This window comes from Acanthisitta chloris, unplaced genomic scaffold (genome assembly GCF_000695815.1).
Source record: "Acanthisitta chloris isolate BGI_N310 unplaced genomic scaffold, ASM69581v1 scaffold41198, whole genome shotgun sequence".
NCBI classification, from domain to species: domain Eukaryota; kingdom Metazoa; phylum Chordata; class Aves; order Passeriformes; family Acanthisittidae; genus Acanthisitta; species Acanthisitta chloris.
In genome coordinates, this window is record NW_008688352.1 from 1 (window position 1) to 12,061 (window position 12,061).

Genomic DNA, 12,061 nt, shown 5'->3' on the forward strand with positions numbered 1-12,061 from the left:
CACTAAGTGCCACATCCAGTCTCCTCCATCGCCCCCGTGCTCCTCCCCCACGCCGCAGTACATCAACCCCCGCAGGGTGCTGTGGGCTCCTGCCACTGCTGGAACTGGGCTAATACCCAGTGTGAGAAGGGGTGATGGTTTTACCTTCTTTACTTCCAGGAAGAGCAGCACAGGCAGCCTGTGCAGTCCCAGGACTGCCTGTCTCCCCCGCAGCAGTGACCAGCCCTGGCCCTGGGCACCCCAACTCCCTCCTCTGAACCTGTGCTGCTTGCCCAGCCTTGCCCCTGTCTCCAGATATTCCTAAAAGCCCAACAGAGCTTTTCTGGAGAACTCAGCTCTGCCAATGACCAAGTCTCTGCTTTGGACAAGCGAAACATTAAAGCACAGCTCAACAAAAGATGCTTTGCTGCTAGTTTGTCTCTTCATTTTCCATCACCCTTTGCTGAGCAAAGCTTAGGCACTGGGTGCCTTCAAGCTGCATACAAACATGAACTCCCTGCCTGAAGCAGTGCACAGCTCCTCTCTTGCTTCCCCACACTTGCAGCCACAGCAGTGGTAAGGGAAGAAGCAAAGCTGACCCACAGAAACATCTGACCCACATCAACAATGGACCTTCCCCCTCTGTGCCTGCTTTGCCAGTTTTCCTGTCCCCTGCAGCAAAGTCCCAGTTGTCTGATCTGCATCCACTCAAAAGCCACTGTCCCTTGGCAGCAGCTTGGACTGACAGGCAAAGCTCCTGTCCATAGGGTAAGAGGCAGAGAGGATTGTGCTGGCACAAAACACAGCACTGATCCAGGCCTGATGGGCAAGATCCTGGTTTTTACCCCAATGCTGTCACATGCAGCCAGGCAAGGTCAGTCTCTGGAGCAATCCAGGTGTGTTAGTGAACCCAACACAACAGCCCCAGCAGGATGGGGAATGGTTTATTCAGATTCTAAAGGAAGGGTCTGGAAAACTGATCTTATGCCAAGAGTAAAATCAGTGGATAAAACCAAAATAAAATGGAACACAGATGTATTCTCACCCCTAATTTAACTTAACAATTCACTGCATCCCATTTCACTGTCGACTCTCCTCCTGTGACCTGGGTTCTCGTGCCTGGTTCCATCCCTCCTCACTAACAGACCTGCTCCCCTTCTTCTGGCAGACCCAGGGCCCCTCCAAGCCCCTCACACCTGATCTTTTGCAGAGGTCCCACCTGCTGCTGTTCCACCACCAACAGCCTAAAACCCCAAAATTAAAAAACAGTTCTGAGAGAAGAATTTTTGGCTAAAAGAAAAACACCACATGGCCTGGTGAGCCCCAGGAGCAGGAGCTGTGTGGGCAGATCCTGTCGGCACAAGGACTGGCGCTGGAGCTGGAGCTGCAGCCCAGGGAGATCTATGATGGCCCAGCAGACCCAGAGGCCAAGGAGAGCTCAAGTCCCACGGTGCCGGCGGCTCCGTGCGCTCCGAGGCCTGCGGAGAGCGAGGCAGCTCTCGTGGAGCACAGCGTTCCCACCACGGTCTCTCTCAGTTTACTGTTTTAAGCTTCTTGGTTGGCAGTTCCTGATGGTTCTTGACTTGTTTCCGCTTCTGGCACGCTGCTTCCTTGTTCTCCCCTGCCGTGAGCTTGTCCAGGATTATGGCTGTCTCCTTGAGGAGCCGTAGCTCCCGCTTCTCCTTCCGCTCCTCCATCTCCACTATGTCGTCTGCAAACAGAGCCTTCAGGGCAGGGATCAGCTTTGGGATGGCTCCAAAGTCACCCAAACGAACCTGGAACAGGCACAGGAGCATCTGCATGAGAACTGCTTTTTGTTTGCTCTCCTCCCCCTTGCCCTCGGCCTGTGCATGACCTTGGGCCCTCCTGACCTCGCCGAGTCACTGTGCTGCGACCAGTACAAGTTCTGAGCGACACTGAGCTACCCTCACTGCCTTCTGCCCAATGGCAGCAGCTTCTGCCCCCCAGATATGCTGCAGAAAGCAGCTCACCAGTCCAGAAGAGTGGGGATGGAAGCAAAATGAGGTTTTGGGCTGCAAGTAGCCATGAGGTGCCATGAGGCAAGTGTCAGTGTTAGAAGTGGGATTCAAGAGCCACCAGCACCTGTCAGCCCGTGTCCCCTTTCCCCACATGGCGATGCTGCCAGCAGCTAAAGGAGCTGTTTCAGGGGAGATGGTGTATCCATACAGGTAGAGAATTTACATAGCCATCCCAAAGGAACATGGAAACCTCTCCCACAGCCCAGCCCAAAGCTCCCAACTCACCCTCATATGGTCAAAGGCAATTCCAACCTTCTCACTGAAGTCCTCACTGAACAGTGGGATCTTGGCATACCTCTGACTGAAGTGATTGAGCATGATGAACTCTGCATTCATCTTCATCCCAGTCTGGATTGCCTGGGAGGTCGTGCTGCAAGGGAACAGGAGCACACAGTGTTGCCTGGTGGCAGACGGGCAGGGCAGGCTGCTCTGCTCCCAGGGTCACGTCACAAGGCTCCCTGCAGCACCCCCAGGCTCCTCTCCTCACAGCCTGCACTGCTGCAAGTCTCTGACTTCCACACAACCCACGTGCAGGAGAGCAGCTATCACTGCTGGAGCTCTGCATTGATGAGCTGCACAAGCTGAGGACAGGACAGGTTCAAACACCTGTCCAGGGGTGCCAGCACACCCAGCTCTCTTGCATTATGACTGGCAGGTAATCCCAAGCAGCTGCTCATGTCTCCCCCATTTTCTGGGGGCAGCACATGGAATCCCTGGCTGCAGCACTCACTGGAATTTCACAGTGAGCTGAGGGGGTAAGATGACTCTCCTACCCCTGAGCTTAGGCCCCAGATGTAATCAAGCAAAAACCCTTCTCCTTAGGCTAGTCTATTTGCAGTTACTACTGCCTACTTGAAAGCTTCCCCTCATTCCTTTTCCCATCCTTTTGGGGGATGTTGAGAGGAGCTGTGATGATTCCAGAGCTGCCACAATGATCAACACACCATTTTTAGTGTGGAAGAGCTCTGTGTGCACCTACTACAAGTCTTGGGCCCTTCACCACCTGCTCCAAGGACAACATCCATCTCAGCACCTTTCCCTTCTGACAGACAGCAGAACACATCCCACCTGTGAGTCTTCTCTATAGCTTCTCTTTCCATGCCATCTTCCAGAGTTGCCTCATGGATCAGCAGGGTGGCATTCTTACCTGTGTAAATAGACACAACTCAATCTTCAGCTAATTAGTTCCATGGCCCCCATGAGCTCTGCTTTGCCCCCCTCAGCCCCTCCCTGTGTGACAGGCACAGCACCAAGGCTCTGGGGGTGCCATATACTGACAGCTGGAGAACCTTTCCCAAGAGGTTCTTCACGCAGAGGGTTTTCTCACCTACCCATATGCACCAGGGCCATGCAGGGCATTGTGTCACCAGAGTAGACAACTTTCCAGCCAGATTTGTGGATCACTGAGCATGCAAAAGCATTTTTACAGTGCTGGACTTCACAGGTCTGAAACTGAACAGGGATACAAATGTTAGAGCCCAAATCTTCTCCTGCCCCTCACAGCCACTGAGCCCCAGCTCAGGAGCTTACCTCAGACAGGTCATAGCTCTCTAACAGAGAGCTCACAAACCCCTTGGCTTTAGGTTTGATGTTCTCACAGCCTTTCACGAGGGAGAGGGAAGGAATCATTCTGTGAGGGAGGGAAGAAGAGAGAACTAAGGACAGACACAAAATAAAACCTGATCTTATACTTATGCAGCCAATTTCTCCTGTTTCTCCTCCTCAGTTCAGCACCTTATAGGTACGTTTTGGTGCACCTGTCTCTGTTTTACCCCATGCATTCACTAGTGCCTCACTGTCAAATAGTCTCTATTCCACTTGCCCAACTTCCCTTTCATAGATTCATAGTATGTTACGGGGTTGGAATGGACATTAGAGATGATCCAGCCCCAACCCCTGCCCTGGGCAGGGACACCTCCCACCAGAGCAGGTTGCTCAAGGCTCATCCAACCTGGCTGTGAACACTGCCAGGGTTGGGGCAGCCACAGCCTCCCTGGGCAACCTGGGACAGGGTCTCACCACCCTCACAGGGAAAACCTCTGCCTAAAATCTAATCTCAATTTCCCTCTTTCCATTTCTCCCCATTGCTCCTTGTCCTGTCCCTGCAGTTCCTAACCCAGAGTCCCTCTGCAGCTTTCCTGGAGCCCCTTCAGCTCCTGGAAGGCCTATGGAAAAGGGAAGCCTACATGTAAGCCTCTATTAAGCAGCACAACTGAGTAACAAACCCTATCCTGCACTCTGCAAACTGCACATCCTCAGTCCACAGGCAGTGGAAGGAGTCAGTTACCTCCAACAAAGGGGTTGGGGAATGGATGACAGGAGCTTGCCTTGAGTAAGGACCCAGCAAGGTCATTTCCCCACACACCACACAGAACACTCACTTGATGTCTCCAAGAATCTCTTCACAGTGGTTGTGGTACTCATGTAGCCAAGGCATGATCTGCTCAGGTGCTACCAGAAACAGAGGGCTGAAAGGCTGACCCAGGGCTGCCTGCAAAAGTAAAGGTGAGGGGGAAAAAATCAGTACTAGGTGTGCACCAAACGAGAGAGAAGAAATTCCTAGGGAGATGATGAAGGTTCAGAAGCTCCCCCTCCCCTCGGCCCAGGGCAAGTTAGGAGAGGTGAAACACAAGAGTTACTCACAAAGGCTCTGCGCCGCTCCATCAGGATGTGCACCAGCCCCTGCAGAGGGAACAAACCACACACCAAGCTGCAGTAACTCATGTCTGGGCAAAGTGGCAACAGAGTTACCAGACCTCAGCCAACCCAGAGAGGGCAAACCTGCAGTCAGAAACCCATGATCACTGCTTTTCCAACCACTGCAACTTGCTGAGTTGCTGTAACTCTGGCACTGCTTGTGCCCCAAGCTGCTCACACAGCCCTCAGCCCTTCCCAGAGGGGTGGAGAGCAGAAAGGCTCTCTCCAGCACCTCAGTCCCAGAGTGACTGCTAGACACAAGAGTAGAGCACACGCAGCCTGCCCTGGTCAGGCTCAGCCTAGAGTAGATCACCTGCTCCTTCTGAGACTCTTTACTGCAAACACTGAAGGGAGCTGGGGTGGACATTGCTAAAACATTGCTCTGGATGATCCCAGCAAGGCTGCAGGGACCCTTACAGGAAGGGAAAGGGGATTAGAAGCCCAGACAGGCCCAGCAGTGCCTGGGGAATGAAGGCAGAGCAGGCAATCTGCATTCATCAGCTGCAGCCACAGTGTGTCCCAAAGAGCAGAGCACACCTGCACAGAGCCCCCTCCCCTTCCCACACTCTCAACCTACTGAATGATGATCTGTGTGCATGTGGGACACAAACACAGCCACGATGTTACACAGCACTTGGTCAACTTGCTCTCCATAGTGACGGCAGAGCTGTCCGAAGGTTCCCTCCCCACAGTCCAGGAGGAGGGATCGGGTGGCACTGGCAAGACAAGCGAGAGAGACGTTTAGCAGCCACTGTAGGAGCTCTGAGCAGGGAGGGGAATCTTTTGGGTCTCAGTGCTCTGCACCCCTCAGTGCTGCTCCAGCCCTCCCAGCCAAGGCTTTAGAGACTGTCCCATCTCCTGGTCTTGTGCTGATACTGAACACACCCTTGGAGCAGATGGAGACATTGAATGTTTGGCTTTACAGGTGGATCTCAAGTCTTCCTCACCCACAGAGAGACAAGTGCCTCAAACTGCAGACTCCAGGATGGGGCACCCTCCCTGTGGCACCAACACTGGTCACATCAGCCCTTGGGCAGCACCCCCAAAGACACTGAGCCTCTCCAGGCAGGATGCAGGGATGGCACAGGGATTTACCCCTAGGACACTGAGCCTCTCCAGGCAGGATGCAGAGATGGCACAGGGATTTACCCTTAGGACACTGAGCCTCTCCAGGCAGCATGCAGGGATGGCACTGGGACTTACCTGGTATTCACCAGTGTGGAACTGACATTTCGAATTTTCATTGGAATTGCAGATCCTGTTCCCAAGAACACAATTTCAGGATAAGCAGCCACATTTCCTAGAGAAAACAAAGACAACATGGATTTGTAGGCAAATGTTCTCCACATGCTGTCCAGTCAGACAGAGTTCACCAGCACAGTAACTCCAGAGCCCACATGTCCAGCATGGTCAGTTCTGCCTCTCTCAGCAGCAGGTTCAAGCTGAACAAGCACCATCACTTCTAAAGCACCAAGAGCTCCTAGTTCCCATGACACTGAGCCCAGCCAAGCTGCTGATCCATACCTGGAGCAGCAGACAGGCTCTCTTTGCACTCCTTCACACAGGTCTGGAAGTCAGGAAGATCCAAGGCTTCACTGACAAACATGTCATGATCACAGACAGTCACAGCATCTCTGCAAGAACACACCATGTGTCAGCACGGGGCAGGGCAGGAACTCACACAGCTGTTTCCAGGGCAAATTCCTGTGCCAGAACAGCCTTCCAACAAGGGGGCAAATGCTCTTTCCAAGTTCCAAGTGGGAGAAGACACATCCATGAGTGTGCTATGTGCCAAAAAGGCCTGGCTGGGCTGAGGCAGCCACAGAAACCATCATTCCAGCCAACTGGAGAAGCTCCTGAAATAGCTCTGTCCCAGTCCAGAGATGTCGGGCACCAGAGGACACTGCAAGGTGGCACAGAGAGTTTTGGAAGAGAACAGCCACCCAAAAGGTCTCCAGGCACCACTGCAAAGCATCAAGGACCTGTGTCCTGGGCCTGCACCAGAGCACATGGAGTACTCCAGCCCTTCATATACCTTAAGCAGAGAAACTTACACTCTTCTTGGCATCCGTGTCCATTCGTTCTGCCCAACAGAGCCAGAAACTTGAGCCATGGCAGGTGGTGTCCCCTTGCACCATGTGGTCCCTGGCCCTTAAGGTCCTCATAAGCAGCTTCACTCACTTGCCCACAAAGCCAGCATGAGCAGGGCTGGCAACTCTGCAATCCCCTGGGGCTTTCAGCTCCTATACATGTGAAGACCCAGGAAGTCTGTGTGCTCCCCAAAAAGTCTCTCCCTGCCTTCATCTGCTCTGCCTCAGCCTCAGTTGGGTGCATAGCATGACTGAAAGCAAAGAGCAGAGGACCACAAGGCTATAGGAGTGAGGGACAGATAACACTCCAAATCACTGCCCAGGTGGTGTTTTCAGTGGTTCTCTCCCCATGTCCTACACCTTGTCTGAAACTTCAGAGACAGGGACACAGCCCTCAAAACACACCTCTAGCAGCTGTCCCAGCACAGCCAGCAGAAAGGATCTGCAAAGGATGTGGACAGTGTCCTCCCTCATTGAAAAAAGACTTCAAGCCAACACCCAAACCCTAGGAAGGCAAAGATTCCCACTGACCTCTGCCACTCCTGCTGTGGCCTGAATTGGTACTTGAGCAGACACTCCCCTCGCACGAAGGGCACAGGGCACTCAGCCTCTGCTTCCTGCAGGGAGGAGCTGACATGAGACACAGCTTTGCTCAGGGGCCCCAGGCACATGGGCAAGCAGGGCCCGGCCTACCTTGCTCTGGTAGGTGGTGAGCAGAGGGAAGATCTCTGGGTGGATGAGGTTCAGCTGAGTTTGGATCTTGTAGCTGCGTGGGTTGTGCACAGCAGAGGAGTTCTCATTGAGCACCAAGTGCTGAGTCCCAGGGCCAAACCTGTAAGAGGACAGTAACATGCACAACAGCTTGAGCCCCACCAGGGACAAGACTAGAGGGAATGGCCTTGAGCTAAGCCAGAGCAGAGTCAGAGGAGATGGCAGGAAAATGTTTTCCCTGTGAGGGTGTTCAGGCCCTGGGATATTGCCCAGGGAGGTGATGGAGTCACCATCCCTGGAGGTGTTTAAGAGGTGTCTGGATCTGGCACTGCAGGATATGGTTTAGGGGTGCCAGCAGTGACAGGTTCATGGTTGGACCTGATGACCTTAGAGGTCTCCTCCAGCCGTGATGATTCTGTGATGCCCTGACACGACTCCCAACACCCACAGGATCACATACCTTTCCAGCCACTGCTGGTAGCGACTGTCTCTGAGCACTGACTCCGGAGTGATGTGAATAACCAAGGCCACCTGGTTCTCAGGAAGTCCCTCCTGGTACCTGGGGCACAGAAACAACATCTGCACTTCAGTCCATGCCCTTGGCATCCCCTCCCACCAGTGATGACCCCGAGGCAGGCAGAGCACAGCCCAGGAGCTCCAGGCTCCACATGGCCATAGGCACAAGGCTCAGGCCCACCATCTGCCAACTCCTCCACTGTCCCCCAAAGGCTAATTCCTCTCCTCCATCAGCAACAACATCTGCAGAGCCTCCATGAGCCCAATGTGGTCCTGCACAAGCCCTACAGAGCTGTTACAGGCAGCCCAGGCTTCCAGGACTGCTCCCTAGGCAGACACCAATGCACAGTCATGCTCTGGAGGCTCTGAGGGAAGACACTCTTGAGACAGTCACAGAACCCCTCCAGGTTCTGCCTATCCTAAAAGCCTCAAAATGCAATACCAATCCCTCCTTGCATCTCAAGCTCTTTAAGTGTCACACAGCTCAGACATCAGCCATGAGAACCAGCACATCTAGACCAGAACAAGAGCTTCTCTTTGGCAAAGCTCAGCACAGATGTCCTTCCCCAAACCCTGCAGGCAGCCCAGCTCTACCTTCGGAAGGTCTCATTTTCACAGATGGCATCCACAAAGCCCTCATGAGGACATTCCAGCACCAGGAACACTGGGCCAGGGTCAGTAGGGGTGCACAGTTCTTCAGGGAAGAGCTGCAGGCAGATACACAAAGGTCACACACAACCAACCAGTACACACAGCCCTTCCTGCATCACTCTCTGACTCTTCCGACAGCTGTCCCATCAGGCACACATAGCAGCCACCCCCACCTCAGCAGCTCCTCTCATGGTCAGCAAACTCAGCCAGTGCAGTCCTTGTGTCCTTTCTGCTCTCAATACACACATTTGCATTTTGCTGTGTAACTGCAAATCCCAACCTTGGCCTCAGAGCAAACCACAATCTCAAATAAGGAAGGGAATTCCAGCAGCTTCTAGGTTCCCAATGCAGATTCAGGTGGGAGCAAAAGCAGGTTTAAGGGAAAAAACGCTTTGTGAAATTCTTGTGACTGTGAGGGTGGTGAGACACTGTCCCAGGTTGGCCAGGGAGGCTGGGGCTGCCCCAACCCTGGCAGTGTTCACAGCCAGGTTGGATGAAGCCTTGAGCAACCTGCTCTGGTGGGAGGTGTCCCTGCCCAGGGCAGAGGTTGGGGCTGGATCATCTCTAAGTTCCATTCCAACCCCTTAACAATCTATGATTCTATGTGCTGATCCTTCTCCCAGGTCAGGATGTTCACCTGCAGATCCCCTCGGCCACGGCCAGAGCTGGCTCTGCCTCTCACTCCAGTATTTGAGAGGCTCAGCCCCTGCACCCAGGATCCACTGACCTTCTCTAGGTCTAAGAGGTACACCAAGGGTAAGGAGGGAGTGATGGTTACATAGCCATTCAATCCCCAGACTTACAAATGAACTCCACTAGCTCACTGCTAGACCTGCATCACCTTGGGGAAGGAGAGATGAAGCTCAAACAGCAAGCATCAGCCATACCCACAAAGGAATCCATTCTGAAGTGTACTACCCTGATCACACCCCCAGACATTGAGCAACAGCTTGAAGCTGGAACAGTTCCAGTACCTACTGGTGGGCAAAGCATTCTGCACAAAGGCCTGTCACTGGGAGCCCAGTGAGGGTGGCAAAGCCACAGCAGCAGCACATCTTACCTCTCTGCCTTCAAAAGTGATGCTCTCCCCATTTTTGAGAGCTGTAATGATGGGGAGAATGGCTGGAGTTCCCCTGAAAACAAGGCCACAGAAAGATTTAGCTTGCCAACATCCAATTGCCTGGTGCTGCCCATGCCCCAAGCTGGGATGTCACACTCACACTGGCAGCCCCATCTCCTGGGCTTTGGCTGCTAGGAACTTCCCCTTCTTTGGGTGAATCTGAAAGGAGCAAAACAGAATGATCAGACAGGTAAGGAGGGCCAGGAACAAGCTCCACATCCTGACACTTTTAGTGTTACCCACAAAGCCAAGGGGACTTTTTCCCCATTTCAGTTCCACAGCCACTGCTCTGACTTACCCCAAGAAGCTTTTACTACCCTGTCTGGTTTCCAAGATCATGCTGCTGCTTCTTGCTCTTCTTTAGCCAAGCAAGCAGGACAGCCTGCCCTCCTCTGAACTGCTGCTCTATAAAGAGCATGTCTCCAGTTTTTGCACATTCCTACTCATGCTGCAGCTCCTCTGACATTCACAACACAGCTTCAAAGTCCTAATAAAATGTCCTAATTAGGAAGCATTTCCTGACAAGGAGGAGGGTCAGACTGGCACAGACTCCTCTGAGAGGTGGTCAGTGCCCCAAGCCTGCCAGTGTGTAAGTGACATTTGGAAAATGCCCTTAATAATCTGCTTTAGATTTTAGGCAGCCTGAAGTGCTCAGGCAGTTGGACTGGATGGTCCAACTCTGGAAGTGTTCCAGGCCAGGCTGGATGGGGCTTGGAGAAACCTGGGCTAATGCAAGGTGCTCCTGCCCATGGCAGGGGTGGGATGAGGTGAGCTTTAAGGTCCCTTCCAACCCAAACCAGTCTGTGTTTTTAGATGATGTCTCTAGGTCCTTTCCCACCAAAACACTCTGTTCTGCTCCCCAGTCTGTGTTCATTAGAGACCTCTGTGCCCAAGCTTACTTTACACAGAAAAGCCATCACCACATCAGGCTGCCTACTTGCACACTTCTGCTCAGCACCTGGAAAAAAAAGCAAAACGACTCAAAATCATCACTGGCTATCCCTTTTCTGAAAGCCAAAAAGTGCCAATATTTGCTAAAGTCTTAACAGGAGCAACATCATCCAACTGGGAGCAACGAGATGTCAGAAGCACCCAAGGCCAGAGAGCTCATGGCTTCAGCTACAAAACACCAAACTAAAAGCCCACGACTAGAAAATAAAGTCAACATCCTCCTGTAATGAAACTGCAAAGGCTGGAGCACCCACCCCAGCCAGAAGCAAATTACTCCAGGGATTAATCACCCCCAAGCAGCAATCATATTAGCTTCTAGGCCCCAGGAGTTGTGTGTCAGCTGTCAAAGCAACAGAACACATTGTGCTCCACGGAATCCCCTGAAGACCTCACTTCCAGAGAGCAAAGGGCTCAGAGCACAAATGCATATCCTTAACTTGGCTTTCTCTCATTAAATTTGAAAAGGTCATTCCATGGTTTTCACCTGTTTTCTTTGGGCTTCCTTTTCCTTTGCCTTCCTCTAAGCTTTGCTGTGTAGCTCCTGGGGATCCAGGCCCTGTATCCTCTTTAGGGCTACATCCACCTTGGCTGGATGCTCCAGGTGATGGAGGTGATGGACTCTCAGCAGTCAATGATTTTCCTGTCCCAAATCCAGTAAAAGCAGACAAAGACCACTCAGTCCAGAGGGACAGAGAAGAAAATCAGGAGTAACATTTCCCCTTCCATGAGTCTTGTTTAAATGCACCAGAACAGAGCTCCTCTCCCCAGGCCGACTTGAACTTCACACTCCAGTCCCTTATTCCAGGAGCCCAAATCCTTTAGATTCTTCCCAAACTGCTAAACCCTGTCAAGTCTGAGTTTACCCTCAGCACCAATTTCCAGCAGGAAGAACTCAGCTGGCTGAGAAAGCCAAACCCAAGGATGTTTCCCATGTCATTCCATACACCCACACCTAAAGGAACAAGCCAAGGCCCTGACTCAGCAGGTCACGTCTTTGAAGGACATCCTTCTCCAGGCAAAATTCATTACTGAAGCTCTGCTGACTCAGGCAAGCACAATCTGCTCCTCAAACCCCTCCCTGGTGGTTCCTGAGCTCCTGCACCTCCTGCCTGGCTGCAGCACCACGTGCTCACCTGTCAGAGGGATTTGGCAGACTGTCATCGTCTCGTCCTTGTACTCAGGCTCTGTGTGCAACTGCACAGCTGGGAAGAGACCAAAATCCAGCATTAACCCATGCACAGCAATTCACACTCCACAAGGATATAAATCAGAAAAGGGTCCTTTTTTCCTTCTCAAAACCTGCTGAA

The 12,061-nt window shown here is 52.6% G+C and overlaps 1 protein-coding gene across 1 annotated transcript in view; it reads right to left on the reverse strand.

Moving 5' to 3' along the window:
• Positions 1–1,511: 1,511 nt before the first annotated feature.
• Positions 1,512–12,061, reverse strand: part of ELAC2 (elaC ribonuclease Z 2) — a 12,557-nt gene continuing 2,007 nt past the window's right edge. The window contains exons 5-23 of the mRNA XM_009080968.1: positions 11,888–11,956; positions 11,239–11,394; positions 10,703–10,761; positions 9,904–9,962; positions 9,744–9,816; positions 8,627–8,739; positions 7,977–8,075; positions 7,499–7,637; positions 7,337–7,422; positions 6,240–6,349; positions 5,919–6,015; positions 5,293–5,431; positions 4,662–4,700; positions 4,400–4,509; positions 3,549–3,648; positions 3,350–3,470; positions 3,087–3,165; positions 2,244–2,388; positions 1,512–1,754 (exon numbers count right to left, since the gene is read on the reverse strand). Of these exons, the coding sequence (XP_009079216.1) occupies positions 1,512–1,754; positions 2,244–2,388; positions 3,087–3,165; positions 3,350–3,470; positions 3,549–3,648; positions 4,400–4,509; positions 4,662–4,700; positions 5,293–5,431; positions 5,919–6,015; positions 6,240–6,349; positions 7,337–7,422; positions 7,499–7,637; positions 7,977–8,075; positions 8,627–8,739; positions 9,744–9,816; positions 9,904–9,962; positions 10,703–10,761; positions 11,239–11,394; positions 11,888–11,956 (2,036 nt within the window). The remainder of the gene's footprint in view (positions 1,755–2,243; positions 2,389–3,086; positions 3,166–3,349; positions 3,471–3,548; positions 3,649–4,399; positions 4,510–4,661; positions 4,701–5,292; positions 5,432–5,918; positions 6,016–6,239; positions 6,350–7,336; positions 7,423–7,498; positions 7,638–7,976; positions 8,076–8,626; positions 8,740–9,743; positions 9,817–9,903; positions 9,963–10,702; positions 10,762–11,238; positions 11,395–11,887; positions 11,957–12,061) is intronic.